This window comes from Geotrypetes seraphini, chromosome 8 (genome assembly GCF_902459505.1).
Source record: "Geotrypetes seraphini chromosome 8, aGeoSer1.1, whole genome shotgun sequence".
NCBI lineage: Eukaryota > Metazoa > Chordata > Amphibia > Gymnophiona > Dermophiidae > Geotrypetes > Geotrypetes seraphini.
The window spans coordinates 38,447,257-38,471,070 of record NC_047091.1 but is presented as its reverse complement, the minus strand read 5'-3'; the positions used below and the strand labels follow the sequence as shown (position 1 = coordinate 38,471,070).

The 23,814-nt window shown below is 42.7% G+C and overlaps 1 protein-coding gene across 1 annotated transcript in view; it reads right to left on the bottom strand.

Annotated features, from left to right (window-relative positions):
* The window catches only part of VASP (vasodilator stimulated phosphoprotein), a 306,350-nt gene that overhangs the window by 72,856 nt on the left and 209,680 nt on the right, over nt 1–23,814 (bottom strand). Inside the window, exons 7-8 of the mRNA XM_033954725.1 lie at nt 4,893–5,038; nt 880–940 (exon numbers count right to left, since the gene is read on the bottom strand). Coding sequence (XP_033810616.1) covers nt 880–940; nt 4,893–5,038 — 207 coding nt within the window. The remainder of the gene's footprint in view (nt 1–879; nt 941–4,892; nt 5,039–23,814) is intronic.

The window sequence follows — 23,814 nt, the reverse complement described above, 5'->3', positions numbered from 1 at the left end:
TCCCATCTGTGCTCACAGAAAAAAAAAAGAAAAAACAGGCAGACTGACAGCTAGACCTAATCTAATCTAATCTAATCCTTAGGTTTGTATACCGCATCAACTCCACGTTCCTGTTGGCTTTTCTGGGTCAGTCCTACCAACCCGATTCCGGCATTCAAGTTTAGGGCATCGATTAGATGCCTGATTTTAATATTAATGACCTCATTTGCAAGCTAGAATCGAAGAATGTAGGACCACATGGAAAACCATACGATGAACTTGTTTAGAGCATTGGGTCAGCAAACACAATCGGTTGCCAAATCAGTCAAACTGGTTTAGCGACGATCAAAGGCTTTAGTGCATCTATCCCAGTCCTTGGGATATACCCAGTCAGCTAGGTTTTCAGCATACCCACAATGAATAGATAGATTTGCATATAAAGGAGACACTGCATGCAAACTTATCTCATGCATACTCATTGTTGATATCTTGAAAATCAGATTAGCTTGGTGTGTGCTAAGGACTGACTTGAGAACCTCTGTAATCCAGGGAGTAGGAGACAATACTCAGGGCAATACACAGCATTTATCACCAGAGGCCAGCCCCCAGCTATTGATTTCTATAGGACATACTGCCCATCCTAAATAAAGTTTTCCTGGTTTTATTGTAGTAAACAATGTACACCTTACACACAAACTGCAGGGTCTCTGGAAGCATGTGCAAGGGCTCAGTCACTTGTTGAAATGCAGAATGCCACAGAAAACGGCTGAGCATGGTGGTTTCCTGAGGCAGACAGATGGGATAAGCTCCCAGCTAGGCCATGCTCCTTTAACCTTAACACTTTCAGGACCCTAAGCACAGCTGTAAGATGACTAAAGACCACACCTGCCACTGACTTACACTGTTGGATATTTCATCTCTCTTTGATGTGGACTTCTCCCCCTGCTGTGTGACTTTCCTCCTGCAAATTCCAAAACAGGGGGAAAAAACATTAAAATTAAAAAAGAAAAAGAAAAGCTAGCTTACCCTGGAGCTTGCTCCAGCTTTGGGAGTCCAGCTGATGGTTCAGAAGCAATAGGCTCAGTTTAAAACACACTAATTGCCACTCTTACATCTCCACAATAAATTTAATTTTGGGTAGTGCCTATATCCAGCTGCCCCACCACCAGGGCTGGATTTATGTATATTGTGGCCCCCTAAGCTGTTAACACTTAAGAGGGGGTAAACAGACAGGTGGATAAAGGGGAATCCATTGACATCATTTACCTTGACTTTCAAAAAGCCTTTGACAAGGTACCGCATGAAAGACTGCTTAAAAAGCTGTGGAGACACGGGGTGCAAGGGGAGGTCCACCGATGAATCAAAAACTGGCTGGCAGACAGGAAACAGAGGGTTGGAGTGAAGGGCCATTACTCAGACTGGCATGGGGTCACGAGCGGAGTTCCGCAGGGGTCGGTGCTGGGACCGCTCCTGTTCAATATATTTATAAATGACCTGGAGGCGGGAACAAATTGCGAAGTTATTAAATTTGCGGATGACACCAAACTCTACCGCAGGGTTGAAACCATGGAAGACTGCGAAGATCTGCAAAGGGACCTAACGACGCTAGAAGAATGGGCCAAAAAATGGCAAATGAACTTTAACGTAGGAAAATGCAAGGTCATGCATGTAGGGAAAAAGAACCCGATGTTCAGCTACAAAATGGGAGGATCACTGCTAGGGGTAAGTAACCTTGAAAGAGACCTGGGAGTGATGGTGGACACGTCTTTGAAGGCGTCGGCACAGTGCGCCACAGCCTCAAGAAAAGCAAACAAAATGTTGGGTATCATTAAGAAGGGTATCACGACCAGGACAAAGGAGGTCATCCTGCCACTGTATCGTGCAATGGTGCGACCGCATCTGGAGTACGTGTCCAGTATTGGTCGCCGTACCTCAAAAAGGACATGGCGGTACTTGAGGGAGTCCAGAGAAGAGCAACTAAACTGATAAGAGGTATGGAAAACCTCTCATATACTGACAGACTGAAAAAGCTGGGGTTGTTCTCCCTGGAAAAGCGGAGACTTAGAGGAGACATGATAGAAACCTTCAAGATCCTGAAGGGTATAGAAAAAGTAGACAGGGACAGATTTTTCAGATTACGGGGAACCACAAGTACAAGGGGGCACTCGGAAAAATTAAAAGGAGACAGGTTTAAAACAAATGCCAGAAAGTTCTTTTTCACCCAGAGGGTGGTGGACACATGGAACGCGCTTCCGGAGGCTGTGATAGGCCGGAGCACGTTACAAGGCTTCAAAGAAGGTTTGGATAGGTTCCTAGAGGATAAAGGAATTGAGGGGTACAGATAAGAGTAGCGGTAGGTTATAGGGATAGTCTGGGACCATTGCTCAGGCAATGGGCCTGTTGGGCCGCCGCGGGAGCAGACCGCTGGGCGAGATGGACCTCTGGTCTGCCTCAGCGGAGCCAACTTCTTATGTTCTTATGTTCTTAAGAGGCCCCCTTCGATTAAGCAAGAAGTAAATTTTAGTGTTAATAGTTTTCCTTGACAGTGAAACGTGAGGCCCTAAGCTTGTCTAGCTTATACATAACGTGACCATTTATTTTTTTCATCAAAACGGAACATCTATTAATTGTCAGTCCCACCCCCAATCCCACCCTAGCCCCGCCCCCAATTTCTTCCATTCATTTTTCATGTACACATAATATCTTATTAATTCATAATGGTAACCATAAATTTTTTTTAAAAAACACAAAGCACATTATATGCAGAGAAAATGTTAATTATCATTTATATTTGGGAGGTTTTCAAGTTTCAAGTTTATTAAAGTTTTGATTTGAATTTCAATGCGTATAACAATAATAATTTGGGGGGACAAATAAAAAAACATTTAAAACAATAAACGTACAATCTTATCCATAATTATTTAAAGATTCATAAGGAATACAAGGATAAACTACATTTGTTTAAAAAATAAAAAAAACAAAAAGAAAAACATTTAGGGAAGAACAACATCAGGAGGGGTATTAAAAGATTTTTGGAGAAACTTGGTCTAAAAGTAATTGGGTTTTTTTTTTTTGTTTGTTTGTTTTTTTTAATAAAAAAAGACTTAATCTAAATGAGAATAGAAAAAATCAAGAAAGATTGTCTGATCTAAGCTTCAAATGCATCTTTATATAGATGGCTTTTTAGATTGCTTTTAAATTTTTCTAAGGAAGTTTCAGCACGCAGAAAAGTAGGAAGTTTGTTCCAAAGCTGGGGTCCCAAGATAGAAAAAGTTGTGGTTCTTCTAGTGCCAATTACTTTCAATGATGGAATGGTCAGCAAATACTGATCAGCTGATCTAAGAGATCTAGCTGGGGAATATGGTATTAAACATCGATATAAGAATATAGGAGTATTAGTTTTCTGAATTTTGAATGTCAACAATGCGATTTTATATATTATTCTTTGTGAAATCGGTTTTCAAAGATATAAAGGCAGATGACTTTAAAATATGCAATGTCAGCTCAGTAACTATAGAAAAATAGATAAATATAGTGCAAAATAAAGACAGCAGATATAAATTCTCAAAACTGACACATTTTGATCACTAAATTGAAAATAAAATCATTTTTCCTACCTTTGCTGTCTGGTGATTTCATGAGTCTCTGGTTTCGTTTCCTTCTGACTGTGCATCCTTTCTTTCATTTCTTTCTGCACTCAGGCCCAACAATTGTCCCTTTCTATTCCCTCCCTCCTTCCTTCCTATGTCCTTAGTGCCCCCAGTGCTTCCTTCCCATGTCCTTAGTGCCCCTTTCCATATCCTTAGTGCCCCCAGTGCCTCCTTCCTATGTCTTTATTGCCCCTTCCTATGTCCTTAATGCCCCCAGTACCCCTTCCCATGTCCTTATTGCCCCTTCCCATGTCCTTACCCCCAGTGCCTCCTTCCTATGTCTTTATTGCCCCTTCCTATGTCCTTATTGCCCCCAGTACCCCTTCCCATGTCCTTATTGCCCCTTCCCATGTCCTTAGTGTCCCCAGTGCCCCTTCCCATGTCCTTAGTTCTTCTTCCCATGTCCTTAGTTCCCCTTCCCATGTTCTTAGTGCCCCTTCCCATGTTCTTAGGGTCCCCAGTGCCCCTTCCCATGTCCTTAGTTCCCCTTCCCATGTTCTTAATGCCCCCAGTGCTCCTTCCTATGTCCCCCTCACTGCCTTCCAGTCTTTGTCCCACCCCTTCCCTGAAACTAGCCAGCCTACCTCCCTCCTTCTCTGCCATGCTAAAGCCAGCCTGCCTGCCTCCCTTCCTCCCTCCAGCACCGAAGCCTAAGCCTGACCCCCCCGACCGGCCCCCATTGCTGCTGCCTACTGCTGCTTCAAACACCCCCGCCCCCCGGCTGCTGCTGCCAACTAAAGCAAAGGAAGGTCCAGGCGCTGGCCCACAAACCTTCTTCCTGACATCAATTCTGACGTCGGAAAGGCCGGAAATTCCTCTCTGACGTCAGAATTGCCGTCGGGAAGATTTGTGGGCCGGCGCCTAGACATTCCTTTGCTTTAGTTGAGGCAGTCTGCGGAGGGGGGGGGGGTGTTTGAAGCAGCGGTAGGCAGCAGCAGAAGGGACCGGTCCGGGGGGGCTTTGGCTTCAGTACTGGAGGGAGGGGAAGCAATCGTCTGTCCCGTTGTCCCCGGCACAGCTTCGGGACGCTGTCCCTGAAAACGGGACATTTCAGCATCCTGAAGCTGTGTGTGGGGACAACGGGACAGGGGATTTAAAAACAGGACGATCCCGTTCAAAACAGGACGTATGGTCACCTTACTTATACATAAATCTGGCCTTGCCCACTGCTGCCAGTTTTAGGATAGCCCCTTATTTTCTCTTCCTGCTACATTTTCCCCATCATTTAGTCTCCTTATACCACTGTTTAGCTCCTAAGCTTACCGTCTGGCTAACATGGCGTTCATCTCTTCCATAAGCCCTCCTCCTCCTCCTCCACCAGCAGAGTTACCCCCACTGGTGCGGCTGGCATCAGTCTTTGCTGGCAGAGCAGAGCTCCCACCAGTTCCTGGGGCACTATCATCCAGCGTCTACAGAAGAGAAAGCAGAGGTATACCTCAGGACATGAAGCTTAGGTTGTAAGCCTGCTCTTGTTTCTTTAACTCTCCAACATATACAAAAGTCTTCCAATAAAAATCAAACTACATATAATGAGAAATTGGAGGAAACAACATCAGTATTGGCCAAATGCACCAACTTCATTATCAGCCAGATAGAAATGCTTAAAGCCATCAAAGTCATGATATTCAGCTCTTACACCCACTGGATGCTAATAACTTTTCAGATATTTCAAAGATTCAAATATATCACTGGCTAGACACCAACAGATTGGCACTAAATATTAACAAAACTAATGTGATGCTTTTTCCATGGAAAGATAGTTCTAAACTTGTTTCTTCTATTTTTATTTAAAAAAAAGTTCCCCTACAATCCGTTAACAATACAAAAATCTTAGGGGTGATCTTTGATCATAAACTGACCTTCCATGACCACATTAGTAATATTGTTAAAACTACCTTTTACAGGCTGCGTCAAATTCGTTCACTCTCACAATTCTTATGTTCAAAATCTCTTAATATTCTCATTCATTCTTTGGTGATCTCTAAACTTGATTATTGTAATGCCCTTTTTAAGGGCATTTCTCTGAATGAAATAAAACATTTACAAATTATTCAAAATGCCTCCATTAAACTTATAACTAAAACTAGGAAATTTGACCATGTAACTCCTCTTCTTAGGAAAGCGCATTGGCTACCTATATCTCACCGGATAACATATAAATTATGCATACTTACTTTTAAATCCCTATCTTATAAAACTCCAGCATTCATTTATAAATTATTAATCCCGTATATTCCAAATAGAACGCTGAGATCCAATGAACAAAATCTATTGACGATCCCTTCTCTTAGGGTTGTTAATACAAGAAGGCAATTCATTTTTTCAGTCACTGCACCTCAAATTTGGAATTCTCTCCCTATTTACTTAAAGGAAGAACATAATCTGGAGAAATTTAAGAGTAATTTAAAAACTTTTCTTTTTAAGTATTCTTTTGATAATTAGTTAACAATCTGCTGGTTAAAAATTCTTATTTTATTGTCTTTTTTTTGCTCTCCCTGCCTATCGTTTTTTACCCTGATTGTCTTACTTTTCTTTAAGGAATTTGTATTTCATTCTCCGTTTTCCTTGTGTTTACTGTTTGTTAAGTATGTCTTTTAGTCCGTTTGGATGTAAAATTGTTAAAGTATTGTATTGTTCCCCAAAGACTGTAATTTTAAAAAATGTTCATCGCTTAGAAATATGATTAAGCGATTAATCAAAGATTTTATTAAACTTGAAACTTGATTTTAAAAATTCATTTAAATTATGCATAAATGTGAATTCTCTTAAGAACATAAGTATTGCTGCTGGGTCAGACCAGTGGTCCATCATGCCCAGCAGTCCGCTCACGCGGTGGCCTTCTGGTCAAAGACCAGCGCCCTAACTGAGACTAGCCCTACCTGTGTATGTCTGTGTTCAGCAGGAACTTATCTAGCTTTGCTTTGAATCCCTGGAGGGTATTTTCCCCTATGACAGACTCCGGAAGAACGTTCCAGCTCTCTACCACTCTCTGGGTGAAGAAGAACTTCCTTACGTTTGTACGGAATCTATCCCCTTTCAACTTTAGAAAGTGCCCTCTCGTTCTCCCTACCTTGGAGAGGGTGAACAACCTGTCCTTATCTACTAAGTCTATCCCCTTCAGTACCTTGAATGTTTCAATCATGTCCCCTCTCAATCTCCTCTGTTCGAGGGAGAAGAGGCCCAGTTTCTCTAATCTTTCGCTGTACGGCAGCTCCTCCAACCCTTTAACCATCTTAGTTGCTCTTCTCTGGACTCTTTCGAGTAGTACCATGTCCTTCTTCATGTATGGCGACCAGTACTGTACGCAGTACTCCAGGTGAGGGTGCACCGTGGCCGGTACAGCAGCATGATAACCTTTTCCAATCTGTTCGTGATCCCCTTCTTTATCATTCTTAGCATTCTGTTCGCCCTTTTTGCCGCCGTCGCACATTGCGCGGACAGCTTCATCGACTTGTTGATCAACTCCCAAGTCCCTTTCCTGGGAGGTCTCTCCAAGAACCGCCCCAGACATCCTGTATTTGTGCAGGAGATTTTCATTACAGACATGCATCACTTTACACTTATCCACGTTGAACCTCATCTGCCATGTTTTAAATAAAAGAAATGTGTGAAAAATAAACTTACTTTATATTTCTTAAGTTGTCAACTAGCTCCAGTGAAGGCATTCTTTTATTTCTGTAATAGTTTTTGCTGACCTTTCGTTTTGGCCCCAAAATGGGCAAATGGAAAGCCAACAAGTCTTCAGTGAAGCCAGCAGTACCTCAGGGACCCATGAATTTACATGCGGTCCCCGCTTTGAAATTAGCAGCCACAAATGGAGGTCAGGAATGTACCTCTCTGGATAAACTGCATGCTTCACTCAGCTCTGGAGGCCCTTTCTCCTCTACCACAGCTGATGCCAGCGTCAAGCTCTGCGAGAAGTAATGTAGAAATTTATTTATTTCAATTTTTATCCCGTCCTCCCAGTAGCTCAGAAAGGCCTACAAGCAAACATTCACAGTGGAGTACAGTTGGACAGTACAAGGACTATACAGCAATTTAAGTACAGGTTAAGAATGGGCTATACAGCAATTTAAGTACAGGTTAAGAATGGAGAAGAGAGGGTAGAAGGAAGGAGGAATTTAAGGGGGGTGAAGGGATAGATTGCAGTTGTAATTATAGTTGAAGAGGAAGGTCTTTACCGCTTTACGGAAGGTCATTAATGGTAATTACTCCAGTTCATCCTGAAGAGATTCAAGCTGTGGAATCTTATTGGTTGCCTGATCATAGCCCTAAGGGCTGCAAGCAGCAGTTCTATGCTTGACTGAAGGTCTGCTCCTGGGGAGAACTCCTCCAGCAAAGTTATTGTGTCAAAACTGGATCTATTTCTTCTATTAGCTAAATATCTTATGCTGAGAACAGGTATCCGTGTTTCCAGAAAATATGATGGTGTTACATTCGAACCAGAGAGAATGCCACTGACACTACAATACTGAGACAACTCATATTGACATGTTCACCACTAACTTTGAACCAGCGGACCATTTTCCGCACCTCCCCCAAAACCAGCGAGGGCTTCTTCAAAGATTTGCTGGGGAGATTTGGCCTGTTCCCGCACTTTGAACCAGCGGGCAGGCAGGAGAGAAGGGAGGGAGCCCGATCCTATGGGCGCATGGGCCATTTTCCGCACCTCCCCCGAAACCAGAGAAGGCTTCTTCAAAGATTCGCCGGGGAGATTTGGCCTGTTCCCGCACTTTGAACCAACGGGCAGGCAGGAGAGAAGGGAGGGAGCCTGATCCTGTGGGCACGTGGGCCGTTTTCCGCACCTCCCCCGAAACCAGCGAGGGCTTCTTCAAAGATTCGCCGGGGAGATTTGGCCTGTTCCCGCACTTTGAACCAGTGGGCAGGCAGGAGAGCAGGGAGGGAGCCCGATCCTGCGGGCGCGTGGGCCGTTTTCCGCACCTCCCCCAAAACCAGCGGGGGCTCTTTCAAAATACACCAGCGAAGCGCCTTTGCCGTGCGCCTTCGTGAAGCGACGATCTGCGAAGCGACGTCTATAACAGACTCCAAAACAACCGATAAGTATAACAACTGATAAGAATAACAACCTGATATTGTCAACAATACCAGCTATTGCTATATTGCCTGTTAAAACTGATATTACTATACTGCTTATTATAATTGGCATTCCGTATATAACTGATATTACCGTATATCGTTGATAGTATTACCTGTTAATCTGATACAACTAATATTACCATATATCATTGATAGTATTGCCTGTAAATCTGATATAATTGATATTACCGTATATCTTTGATAGTATTGCCTGTTAACCCGATATTACTATAAATCATTGCTAATATTATATATCATCTACTTCAGCTGCTATTACTGTATTGCTGTCCACCATCCGATACACTACTCCCAAGCAGTTGAAAACATTAACCAAAAAAAGGTTGATTGCCAACAAATATCTATTGATACTGGGGATACTTTATCTAAAATACTATAGAAGCTGATGTAACGATGAAAAACACCCCAAACCAATCCCTATTCATTTCTCCTGGCACAGACCAACTAAGATGAGCAAACCAACTGGCCCATAACAATATCTATATGAATATACAAAGCTAGTCCTGTTACAAATACCCGTGGTAAACAGAGCTCGCAAGTCATCCAAACACCATAGAAACAAGACCAAGGAATGTAAACTGAAAAAAATAGAATGCTTTAGAACACCCACCCCAACTAACTATGAAAATCTCAAGGGTTACTTGAACACCCGTTCAGTAAGAAACAAAGCTCAAATAATACACGATTGGCTGACACAAACGAACCCCGACTTCGTATTTCTGACTGAAACATGAATGGTTTCAGACATGAAAGAAATGCTACCCCAAGGTTATAAAATAATACCTCTATCTAGAAACTGGAAGAAAGGGGGTGGTATAGCGATAATACTAAAAAAAATCCTTTGACTACAGCAAAACAGACTCAAAAACTACAAAAGACCTAGAAATACTGACTTGCAATATCACAAACACCCAACCAGAAGAGTCATTAACCGTGACACTATTTTACATTCCCCCCAAAAAGTGGACTAACTGTAGAGAAGAGTTCTTCGAATACCTCACTATTAACACCATAAAAGAACCTACTAGAGGGAGACGCAAATATTCACCTTGAACAAGTGGATAAACCAGATGTGATAAAACTTAATACCTTCTTAAAAACTCTTGGTTTCTTAATACCAAAACCAGAGAAAACACACGAAAAAGGCCACCAGTTAGACATAGTTACCTTTTCGCAAAAAGAAATCCCTGACCCAAAGATCCATCATAACACAAGGAACTGGGAAAAATGCATCTGGTCTGATCACTACTCATGTTATTTTAATATATACTGGCAAAAAAAATCACCCAAACAAAAATATAAAAGAAAAAACCCAAAACCAAACACAATCACCAGAAGAGGAACCATAAATCCTACAGAATTCTGGGCCCACTACGAACTACAACCCAAAACTGAGGAAATACAGGATTTCCCAACTAGATGGGCAAAATTTAGCTAAGAAGAGTTAGACCAAATAGCACCACTCCAAACATACATAAAGAAAGAAAGGAAATTAAATAAATGGTTCGACTCTGAATTACTAACTCTAAAACAGGAACTGAGAAAACTAGAAAGAACCTGGCATAAAACAAATAAAGAGGAAGACAAAGTACACTGGAAACAAAAAATGAAAAACTATGAAAACAGGATTAGAGAAAAACGAATTAAACATTACGCACAAGAAATAGGGACACCTAAAACAAATAGCAAAAAACTTTTCAAGCTGGTAAACAGTCTAACTGACACTACCCAAATCTTACTACAGGAAAATGAATGTATACCATCAGCAGAAACCCTGGCCACTTTTTTCAATAACAAAATCTTAGAAGTAAAAGCGACCACACCCCCACCCGCACCCAACTTCACACTCCAAATCAGACCCCTCGAAAAAGAACCCAGAGTAGACATGATCTGGAATCACTTTGAACCTCCTGATTGGCACCAATTTCTTACCCTGTTCAATAAATATACTAAATCAAATTGCCTCCTAGACGTATGTCCCTTCAAGACCTTGAAAACAGCCACACTAGATTTTAAGAAGGATCTATTCAATTGGATAACAACCACTCTCACGGAAGGAACATTTCACGAGGAAATGGGACATATACTAATCACACCCATCTCAAAAGATCAAAAAATCTCTCTAGCTTTGAAAACCAACTACAGACCCATAGCAAGCATCCCCGTATTTACCAAGATTCTTGAAGGATTGGTCAACGTGAAGCTAGGAAACTATCTAGACAAATTCAGCATACTAAACGAACACCAATCAGGATTCAGGAAAGGCTTTAGCACCAAGACAGTCCTAACCTCGATCCTAAATCACCTATACGGCCTATTCAGCAAAGGAACAAGTGCTCTAATTCTACAAGACAAAGACTTCAGCAGTGCTTTTGATCTAGTTGACCACGAAATAATGATACACTGCCTAGATGCAATAGGAATCATGGGAAAAGCAAGGAACTGGATACAGGGCTTCCTAACTAAGAGATCATACCGAGTGGTTAGTGGTGGAACATTTTCAAACTCCTGGAGAAATCCCTCGGAGTACCACAGGGTTCACCACTTTCACCCACACGGTTCAACATTTACATATCATCCCTATGGCACTTACTGCAAAAACTAAACTTGAAGTATTACATATATGCAGTTGACATTTCCATTTTAATCCCATTTAACAGCATTACAAACGAAACCTTAAAATACATTGCTCATATTATGACTGAAATAGAACATTGGACAATCAACTTCAAACTGAAATTTAACACACAAAAAACAAAAATCTTCCTCGCAAGCCCAATGGATAAAATTACCAACAGAACATTACACTTAAAAAACCACGATTACCCGATTACTAATACAATAAAAATATTGGGAGTCACATTGGACACACACCTGACAATGGTTGAACACACAAACATAGTGGTAGAAAAATGTTTCCTGATATTATGGAAATCAAAGACCATCAAAAAATACTTTGACCCATTATCGTTCAGATTACTAGTGCAATCACTAGTGCTTTCTACTCTGGAGTATTGCAACATCGTTTATATGGGTATACCCAAAAAAACAGTAAGGAAACTTAGAATTATTCAGAGAACACAGTGGTCCGCTTGATATTTGGATTAAAAAAGAGCGACCATGTCACCCTCTACTACAAAATACTACACTGGCTGTCAGTCGAGGCACAAATAATTTTCAAGTTCTCCTGCATATGTTTCAGACTAGTTTGGGGACTAGCTCTTACGTATTTATTATCTCACTTCGTATTCTACAGTCCTATAAGACAAACCAGAAACTGCTATCTTTTTGCATACCCAAGCATTACCAATTGTAAATACAAAACCTTTCTGGATAGAACTTTTGCATACCAAGCAAACAAACAACTTTGGCTAGACAACTACATTAATAAAGCTAGACTGACCTACAACCAGTGGCGTACCTAGGGTATGTGGCACCCGGGGCACATCATTTTTTGACACTCCCCCCCCCCCCCATGTAAAATTTTTTTTTTTTTTTGCAATAACCATGAAATGGAATAAATGGTCAGAATAGAAACAGGCAGTGAAAATTTTCTTTTATTGAACCTCATATATGTAACCATTATTCCAAACATAACATAACATTATGTCTAAATTGTCATGACATTAGAAGTACATATGGAGTAGTTGCAGGTGATGCTTGGGACAGTTCTGATTGTGTTAGTTCGGTTTTATGTGTTTTTTGAATAGAAGGGTTTTTATTTCTTTTTGAAGGTTTTGCAGTCTGTGGTTGATATCAATTGGTTGTAGAGTTGGGGGTCGAGTGTTGCAGCTCGAATGGCTAGGAGGTTGTCGAACAGTTTTTTTCTTTTGACGTTTTTGGTTGGAGGGTGTGTGAATGGTGCACAAGTTCTCCTATGTCTGTTTGAAGTGGATTGAATTATTTAGCTGAAGAAATTAGTTACCCCCCCCATTCCACACACATTAATTCTCTTCCATTTTTGTTCCCATTATAAAAAAACACTGATAAGTTCCCAGGAAAAAAATACATTAAAATAAGAAATGAAAACAAAGGCCCCTACAGATGAGAACATAACATAAGAATAGCCTAACTGGGTCACACCAATGGTCCATCATGCCCAGTAGCCCATTCTCATGGTAGCCAATAGTGCTGCCCGATTCAGAGAAAAATATTTCATTCGATTCGATTCACCCTGTTGAATCGTTTTTTCGATTCGATTAACTGTTAATGACACCGCTTTTTAAGTTTAAACAAAGTACAACAATAAATTTCACAACAACAATAAATTTCACAAAGTACTTAAAAAAAAATCACATTTTTCCATTAAAGCAGTTCTGGAGACATTTGCTTGAACAGTCTTTTTTCCCAGTCCATAAGCAAGCAATATGAAAAAGATTTCCTTAATTATCTACTCAAACATTTTTGCTATTTACTTTCATTGTACCTAGACTATTATTCAGTAGAAAAAATTTAGTTTGTTCAATCAAGCAGAACATTCACTCATAGAAGTCCAATGTCCACACAGGATTTGATTGAACAAACCAAATTTTTCTACTGAATAATAGTTTAGGTATACTGAATAGCAAAAATGTTAAAGCCATACAGAAAAGCAGTAAAAGTCAATAGGTTCTCCAAGTGGGAACAACCTGATGTCTCAGCACTTGAGGAAAAGACCATGTAATAATGTTTATAAGATAAATCATATAAATGATTATACTGAAGCAGGTTGTCCTCAGCGTGAGAGGTAAGCGAGAGGAGAGAATTCTCCAGCGCTTTACACAATAAGGCACAGGTTAATCACCCTCTGCCTGCAGTGCACACCATCATAGGACACCTCAGGTGTGCTCAAATTAATCAATGTGATAAATTAAACAGTAATAAACAATTGGTCAATCACAAGAGTGCAAGATCAAACAGGTTGTTCCCACTCAAGAGAACCTATTGACTTTACTGCTTTTCTGTGTGAGTAGATAATTAAGCAAATTTCTGATAGCCTACAGAACTGATTCTCACCTTCCATCCCCAGCCCCCAAGACTTACCAGACCCCCCCCCTGCCGATGTATTTACTTACTGCCTGAACTGGATATTAAATCGTGGGGAAGAGAGGAGAAATGCGGGGAAAGAGCCAGACAAAACTAGTATTTGTTGCTGCTGAGTGCACCAATCCAGGGCAAGCAGACGCTTCCCCCATGTCTTAATAACAGACAATGGACTTTTCCTCCAGGAATTTGTCCAAACCTTTCTTAAAACCAGCTACGCTATCTACTTTTAACATAATTTCTGGCCACTTCATTTTTAAGCTTAGATCTTTCCTTCCAAATAGAGACCTTGCTAGATGTCAAATACAGCACAAGGTAACTTCACACGGACTTAACTGTGCAGGAAATGAATCTCCTCATACATCCACCATATAGTGCAAAAATGTGCAAAGGTCTGTTTTTTTCTTTCGATCACTACATAGCCTAATGCCACACAAGCAGCGCTGTTACAAACATATTCTGAAGGTCAATGCTAAGGTTGACAAAGTTTCCTTCCTTGGACCAGAAGGAGATACTGACAAACCACTGGAAGAGATTCTAAAACAACTACCCAGAAATAACACCCAAAGACCCACTCAGTGTGTGAACCAGTTGAGTGGAGTGGACTAACTGGGGGTGGAAATGGGCCCAGAGTTTGCTCAGCAGAATTTCCCAGACTACCTCTTAACACACTGACATGCTACCACCACCACCAACACTAGGAACACCTCACCGAGTATGCCAGCAATGCTTATAAACTTTATAAAACACATTATTATATTTTCTTATAAAGCATATATTTTAACTGAACTCAGCCTTGCCATTCACAAAAATAGAAAAGTTCCCATTTCAAGCTGTCTCATGTACACTTTTCAAATCTAACATATTGTAATCACAAAACAGAAAATAAAATTATTTTTTCTACCTTTTGTTCTCTGGTCAATATTCAAATCTTGTTGGTCCCAGGCTCTTGTCTTGCTTGCCAGGGTCTCCTTTCTCCGTGCTAACCATCCGTCTGCCATCTCTGTCCTCCCCTTCCGTTTCCCTTCCCTCTCCCGGAGATCTGGCATCTTTCCTTTTTTTGTCTCGATCCACAGATTCACCTTTTCTCAACTCCCCACCACCCCAGGATCCACCATCTCTCCCTTTCTGTTCCCAACTATCCTCCTATCCAGTATCTCTATCCCCCTTCCACACCATCCCCTGTTTCCAAGTTCTCTTCCTTTCTGTTCCTTCCTTCCCTAAATCCCATTATGCACCATCTCTCTCCCACTCCTCTGTTTTTAGACCCATTATTTCTAACCCACAAAGTCTGGCATATGCACGTATCTTTGAACCCCCTTTCCCTCTCTCCCTCTGTGTACTTTTACACCAGGACCCCCCTCCCCCGAAGGTCTGTCCCCCCTCCGAAGGGCTACACCCCACCCCTGAAGGTCTGCACCCCCCCGAAGGACTTTACCTCCCACCCAAATGTCTGTCCCCCTCTGAAGGCCTAAACCCCACCCCTGAAGGCCTGCACCCTCCCCGAAGGTCTGTACCTCCTGAAGGCCTGCACCCCCCCTGAAGGCCTGCACCCCCCACCCGAAGATCTGTCCCCCCCTGAAAGCCTACACCCCCCCGAAGGTCTTTACCTCCCACCCAAAGGTCTGTCCCCCCCCCTTAAGGCCTACACCTCCCTCTTAAGGCCTACACCCCACCCCTTAAGGCCTACACCCCCCATCTAGTACTGTCTAATGCAATTAGGTACGGGTCAGGAGGCCAGAGGGGAAGCAGGACATTGCAGCAATTCCCAACTGACCCTCCCCCCTCGCCCTCTAAAGCAGGAGCAGGCTAGCAAGAGGAAATTGCCGATCCTGCTTTAGGGGGGGAGGGTCAGTTGATGATTCGGGAGGCCGATTTTGGGCTTTTTAAAAAATTGATTCGGGCAGAAATAAAATAACAATAAAACCACCACCAAGCAGCCCAGCGATACTCACCCTCAGTTCCTGCCATAATTGCAGTGTTCCACGCGGCTCGGGCTCCCTTTCTTGCTTCCACCCAGCCGGAAACCGGAAGTTGCTGATCAAGCTCCGACGGCGACGGGGTGTGTGGCCGTGGGTGAATGGAATTTGAGAGAGGGCTCAGGCAGGATCACTTCGGGGACTCGCGGAAGCCTTGGAGTCGGGCCATAGCAGGGAAGTTCCCGGGCCATGACTCCAAGGCTCGAGCACCCCTAATGAGCTGGTACCCGGGGCGGCCCGCCCCCCCCCGCCCCCCCTAGGTACGCCACTGCCTACAACGCTTTTAGAAAACTCATAAAAACTGCCTTATTCGATAGACATATCACCTAAACAAAATCTTCACCGAACACTTTTTTTCTTGTTTCGTTTTCCCAATAGGCCCCCTCTGAAATCCTAATCAAACTGTATTTTGTAATTCGGGACCTTTCATCTAATATGTCCCCTCTAAAAATTCCTATCAAACTATATATTGTAATTTTCGCTGTATTTTTTTTTGTAATTCGCGACCTTTTCCTAACAGGTCCCCTCTGAAAATTCTTAACAAACTGTATATTGTAATTTTCGCTGTATGTTTGTAATTCGTGACCTTTCCAACAGGTCCTCTCGGAAATTTCTTAGCAAACTGTATATTTTATCTTTTTGCTTTCTTAAAATTTCTATACTCTGTATTTCCTCTGAACATCTGCATATTTCAACTCGCTGAATGTCCAGCTCTCTTGAATGTAAGAAGTCTAGAAGTCACAAGATTGTGGCGGTATAGAAGAATAAAGTTGTTATTATTATTATTATCTAAGCATCTCTTAAATCAGAAAAAAAGACATTTTTAAAATTACTGCTTGACCTCTCATCAGCCTTCGAATTGATGGATCATGCCATTCTATTCACCAGACTGAGGGGTTCTTGGTATAATCTACAGTTCTGTTTCTTATTTGTTTTCTAGAAGCTATCGTGTTCTATGGCAAGACGATATCTCCCTTCCTTTTATCCTAAATTGTAGCGTACTACAATGATCTCTCTTAGCTCCGATCCTGTTCAACATCTTTCTGGCACCACTTGCAAATTTAATATAGTCATACAATATTAAAAATGAATAAACAAAAAAAGAAAAAAAGGGGAGTAAGACTTACATGATTAAAAAAAATAAAACTAGACAGGATACAAAAGGAGAGTAGGTAGCGTTACATTGCTTAAAAAATTGAATGAGGGAGGATGAAAACACAAGGGTGTGCAGAATGACTGAGATTAATCTCTGAGTCTAAACCTCATACGCATCTTTAAAGAGAAAGGTTTTGAGGTTAGACTTGAATTTATTGGACTTAGATTCCTGCCTCAAAGTTGTTGGGAGAGAGTTCCATAGCGTGGGAGCTACCACTGAAAAAATTGTTTTGCGGGTCGGATAGAGGGAATTGTAAGAAGATAATGTTGGGATGATCGAAGAGCTAAGTTACTCAACATTTCATATTCTGCTCTTTTCACTGGTTTTCAGCATTATATCTGCTTAATTTCTCTTCTCCTCCCTGTTTCTTACTAAAAAAAAAATATAAAAAAGCACAAAAAATAAATCCTTCTCTTTCCTCTGTTAAATCTTATTTCCTCTTCCTGCATTTTTGTTTAAAATACTGTGTTTTAGGTGGTATAGAGCCTATATTTCTGGTGCCTGTGGCTCAGGGTGACTAAAGTAGGGAAAATCCTGTTATAAATCCTGTGTTTTAGGGTAGCACTGATAGAACCTGCATTTTTGTTTAAAATACTGTGTTTTAGGTGGTATAGAGCCTATATTTCTGGTCACTTCACAACCAATCAAGATGACCTTTATTCTATGCAATCACTGTGGTGCTTTAATTCCAAGACATACTATTTGGAGGCTTAAGGCTTGCCCCATCTGTCTTCAACTTGCCAGTATTAAGGAGGAGCTCTGCAAACTTAAACAGGAATTGAATACAATTAAAGCAGCTTCCATCACTCCACAAAATCATACCAACTTACCACCTCTACCTCAAAGAATAAAACAGCCCAGGAATAAATGGGTCACAGTAGGCTCAGGAAGACTGCGACATATAACACAGAAACATCCACCTTCACTAATATTACCTCTACAGAATTCCTTCGCTCCACTAGTGCACTGCGATACTCAGGAAAACAGAAGGGAGGTGGGACTTGAACCAATGAAGGAAACTCAAGAGAACAAGAGCACCCTAAGTACAAATAAAAAAGCCAAAAACAGAAAACTATTACTGTTGGGGGATTCCATCATCAGAGGCATTAACCTTGGAACACAGGGCGAGGAGACCAAAATAGTGAAATGTCTTCCAGGATCCTCAGCTACCAGGAGTTCCAGGCAAATACTGACTATAATTAAGGAAGAAACTAAGAATTTTAACACTGATGTTGTTATCCATCTGGGAACAAATGACCTGGCCAACAACTCCACACTTGCAGCGCAGAAAGCTTTTCGGGAGCTTGGTGAGGGCGTGAAACCTTTTGTAAAGACTTTAGCTTTTTCTGTCATCAAGAAGGCTTCAGGTACATAGGAGGATGGGGAAATACATGGAAGGACAAGAAGCTATATTGCACTGATGGGCTACATATTACTACAGCAGGAAAAAGAAACCTTGCAGAGAAATTTAGACAATATTTTTCTAGGCATTTAAACTAGAAGGTGGGGGTGGTGTATGTACGAAGGACAATTATAGAGACCACCCCCGGCAAAAGAAAAGATGTGATAGTAGTAAAGGCTGCAACATAAGCAATATCAGCAACTCATTTCTTAGTATTGCAACGGAAAGTGAAACGACACAAAAATCCATACGAAAAAGGAGATTATCGCTGAAAAATAGCTGGAAAGCGATGACCACAAATGCTCGCAGTCTAAGCAACAAAGTTCATGATCTGCAAGCCCTGATATTAGAGGCAGATCTAGATATTGTTGCTATCACAGAGACATGGTTCAGTGAATCACATGGATGGGATGCAAACATACCGGGATATAATCTTTTTAGGAAGGACAGAGATGGTCATAAAGGTGGAGGAGTAGCTCTCTATGTAAAGATCAATATCCAAGCGACCGAAATGCAAGGGACCTGGGGAGAGGAAGAAGCGATATGGATTGCTCTGAAAAGAGAAGATGGAACTTCTATCTACGTGGGTGTAGTCTACAGACCTCCGACTCAATCGCAGCAAATTGATAAGGATCTGATTGTGGATATCCAAAAGTTTGGAAGGAAAGAGGAGGTTCTGCTGTTGGGAGATTTCAACCTGCCGGATGCGGACTGGAATGTTCCGTCTGCGGAATCGGAAAGAAGTAGGGAGATTGTGGATGCCTTTCAAGAGGCTCTGCTCAGACAAATGGTGACGGAACCCACAAGGGAAAAAGCGATATTGGATCTGGTCCTCACAAATGGAGAGAGTATCTCTAATGTTCGAGTGGGTGCTCACCTGGGTAGTAGCGATCATCAAACGGTTTGGTTTGATATAACGGCTAAAGTGGAGAGCGGCCGCACGATACTTAAAGTCCTAGATTTCAAACGTACGGACTTTAATGCAATGGGAAAGTACCTGAAGAAAGAGCTGTTAGGATGGGAGGACATAAGAGAAGTGGAAAGACAGTGGTCTAAGCTGAAAGGAGCGATAAAAATGGCTACGGACCTTTATGTGAAGAAAATCAATAAAAACAAGAGAAAAAGGAAGCCGATATGGTTCTCCAACCTAGTGGCTGAGAAAATAAAGGCGAAAGAGTTGGCGTTCATGAAATATAAAAAAACCCAAGAAGAGGAGAGCAGAAAGGACTACAGGGTGAAACTGAAAGAAGCCAAGAGAGAGATACGTTGGCGAAGGCACAGGCGGAAGAACAAATGGCTAAAAATGTAAAACAGGGAGATAAAAATTTTTTCAGATATATTAGTGAAAGGAGGAAGATAAAAAATGGAATTGCTAGGCTGAAAGATGCTGGGAACAAATATGTGGAGAGTGATGAGGAGAAAGCAAATGTGCTAAACAAATACTTCTGTTCTGTGTTCACAGAAGAAAATCCTGGAGAAGGACCGAGATTGTCTGGCAAAGTTACACGAGAAAATGGAGTAGATTCTGCGCCGTTCACGGAGGAGGGTGTTTATGAGCAACTTGAAAAACTGAAGGTGGACAAAGCGATGGGATCAGACGGGATCCATCCCAAGATACTAAGGGAGCTCAGAGAGGTTCTGGCGAGTCCTATTAAAGACTTGTTCAACAAATCTCTGGAGACGGGAGTGATTCCTGGGGATTGGAGGAGAGCGGATGTGGTCCCTATTCATAAAAGTGGTCACAGGGATGAAGCAGGAAACTACAGGCCGGTGAGCCTCACTTCAGTTGTTGGAAAAATAATGGAAGTGTTGCTGAAAGAAAGGATAGTGTATTTCCTTGAATCTAATGGGTTACAGGATCCGAGGCAACATGGCTTTACAAAAGGTAAATCGTGCCAAACGAACCTGATTGAATTTTTTGATTGGGTGACCAGAGAGCTGGATCGAGGACATATGCTAGATGTAATTTACTTGGATTTCAGCAAAGCCTTTGATACAGTTCCTCATAAGAGGCTGTTGAACAAACTTGAAGGGCTGAAGTTAGGACCCAAAGTGGTGAACAGGGTCAGAAACTGGCTGTCGGACAGACGCCAGAGGGTGGTGGTTAATGGAAGTTGCTCGAAGGAAGGAAAGGTGACTAGTGGAGTCCCTCAGGGTTCGGTGCTGGGGCCAATCCTGTTCAATATGTATGTAAGTGACATTGCTGAAGGGTTAGAAGGAAAAGTGTGCCTTTTTGCAGATGATACCAAGAATTGTAACAGAGTAGACACCGAAGAGGGAGTGGAAAATATGAAAAAGGATCTGCAAAAGTTAGAGGAATGGTCTAATGCCTGGCAACTAAAATTCAATGCAAAGAAATGCAGAGTAATGCATTTGGGGATTAATAATAGGAAGGAACCGTATATGCTGGGAGGAGAGAAGCTGATATGCACGGACGGGGAGAGGGACCTTGGGGTGATAGTGTCCGAAGATCTAAAGGCGAAAAAACAGTGTGACAAGGCAGTGGCTGCTGCCAGAAGGATTCTGGGCTGTATAAAGAGAGGCGTAGTCAGTAGAAGGAAGAAGGTGTTGATGTCCCTGTACAGGTCATTGGTGAGGCCCCACTTGGAGTATTGTGTTCAGTTTTGGAGACCGTATCTAGCGAAAGACGTAAGAAGACTTGAGGCGGTCCAGAGGAGGGCGACGAAAATGATAGGAGGCTTGCGCCAGAAGACGTATGAGAAGAGACTGGAAGCCCTGAATATGTATACCCTAGAGGAAAGGAGAGATAGGGGAGATATGATTCAGACGTTCAAATACTTAAAGGGTATTAACGTAGAACAAAATCTTTTCCAGAGAAAGGAAAATGGTAAAACCAGAGGACATAATTTGAGGTTGAGGGGTGGTAGATTCAGGGGCAATGTTAGGAAATTCTACTTTACGGAGAGGGTGGTGGATGCCTGGAATGCGCTCCCGAGAGAGGTGGTGGAGAGTAAAACTGTGACTGAGTTCAAAGAAGTGTGGGATGAACACAGAAGATTTAGAATCAGAAAATAATATTAAAGATTGAACTAGGCCAGTTACTGGGCAGACTTGTACGGTCTGTGTCTGTGCATGGCCGTTTGGAGGAGGATGGGCAGGGGAGGACTTCAATGGCTGGGAGGGTGTAGATGGGCTGGAGTAAGTCTTAACAGAGATTTCGGCAGTTGGAACCCAAGCACAGTACCGGGTAAAGCTTTGGATTCTCGCCCAGAAATAGGTAAGAAGAAAAAAAAATAATAATAATAATTTAAATTGAATCAGGTTGGGCAGACTGGATGGACCATTCGTGTCTTTATCTGCCGTCATCTACTATGTTACTATGTTACTATGTTTCGTATGGCATCAATAGTCTATCTATAAAACGCGGGGGAAAGCAATGTTACTTACCGTAACAGTTGTTATCCAGGGACAGCAGGCAGCTATTCTCACTAATGGATGACGTGATCCAACGGAGCCCCGATGCGGACGCTTCTTTGAAGAAAAACTCGAAGTTTCGAATCGCCTGCACCGCGCAAGCGCGAGTGCCTTCCCGCCCAGACCAGGGTGCATCTCCTCAGTTCAGATAGCTAGCAGAGAAGCCAATCCAGGGGAGGTGGGTGGGATGTGAGAATAGCTGCCTGCTGTCCCTGGATAACAACTGTTACGGTAAGTAACATTGCTTTATCCCAAGACAAGCAGGCAGGTATTCTCACTAATGGGTGACCTTCAAGCTAACCATAGTGGGATGGTGGGAGAGTTGGACTTAGGAGAATAAATTTTGTAATACTGTTAGGCCAAACTGTCTATCCCGTCTGGAGAAGGTATCCAGGCAATAGTGAGAAGTGAAGGTATGAACCGAGGATCAAGTGGCAGCTTTACAAATCTCCTCAATCGGTGTCGATCTGAGGAACGCTACAGAAGCTGCCAAAGCTCTGACCTTATGGGCTGTGATTTTTTTGTCAAGGGCAATCCAGCCTGGGCATAGCAGAATGAGATGCAAGCCGCCATCCAGTTGGAGATGGTGCGCTTGGAAATGGGGTGTCCCAACTTGTTCGGATCGAAGGAGATGAAAAGTTGAGGAGCAGTTCTGTGAGGTTTGGTGCGTTCTAGGTAGAAAGCCAAAGCACGCTTACAGTCCAGAGTATGAAGAGCAGATTCTCCAGAGTGAGAGTGTGGCTTCGGAAAGAATACTGGCAGAACGATGGATTTGTTAAGATGAAATTCTGAGACAACTTTCGGGAGAAATTTCGGATGGGTGCGGAGAACCACCTTGTCATGATGAAAGACTGTAAAAGGTGGGTCCGCGACCAGGGCTTGGAGCTCACTGACTCGTCGAGCAGAAGTGAGGCCAATGAGAAACACCACCTTCCAAGTGAGATACTTCAGGTGAGCCTTGTGAAGAGGTTCAAATGGAGATTTCATAAGCTGTGAAAGAACAACATTGATGTCCCAAACCACTGGAGGCGGTTTGAGGGGAGGGTTGACATGGAAAAGTCCTTTCATGAATCTGGAAACCACAGGATGGGCGGAGAGAGGTTTCCCTTGAAGAGGCTGGTGGAAAGCAGCAATTGCACTGAGGTGGACTCGTATGGAGGAAGATTTGAGGCCAGACTGAGACAGGTGCAAAAGGTAGTCCAGAAGGCAAGGAGGAATGTTGAGGCTCCTTGGCGCTGAGAAACACACCAAACAGAGAATCTAGTCCATTTTTGGTGGCATCATTGTCTGGTAGTAGGCTTCCTTGAAGCTTCCAAGCCATCCCTCACAGGTTGGGAAAACTGCAGAGGGATTACGTTGAGAGGAACCAAGCTGTCAGGTGTAGAGACTGCAGGTTGGGGTGAAGGAGAGATCCCTGATGCTGCATAAGCAGAGATGGAAAAACTGGTAGGGGGTTTGGCTCCCTGCTGCTGAGTTGAAATAGAAGGGAGTACCAAGGTTGTCTGGGCCACCGTGGAGCGATCAGGATCATGGTGGCCTGGTCTGACTTCAGCTTGACCAGTCTTTTGAATGAGAGGAAATGGAGGAAACACATATAGAAAGCGATTCGTCCAGTCCAGGAGGAATGCATCTGCCTCGAGGCGCTGAGGAGTGTAGATCCTAGAGCAGAAGTGAGGCAGTTTGAAGTTGTGGGGGGCTGCAAAGAGGTCTATCTGAGGCGTTCCCCACAGGGAGAAGATGTGATGAAGGGGCGTGGAGTTGAGGATCCACTCATGAGGTTGTAGGAGACGGCTCAAGTTGTCTGCTAAGGCATTGTCCGCCCCCTGAATGTAGACCGCTCTGAGGAAGGTGTTGTTGCGAGTCGCCCAATCCCACACTTTCAGAGGGAGGGAGAGGGAGGCCGATCCCGTTCCTCCCTGCTTGTTCACATAGTACATGGTGACCTGGTTGTCTATGCGAATGAGGACAACCTGGTCGTGAAGGAGATGTTGGAAGGTCTGGAGAGCATTGAAGATCGCCCTGAGTTCCAGGAGATTGATGTGACACTGGCGATCCGTGCTTGTCCAGTGACCCTGG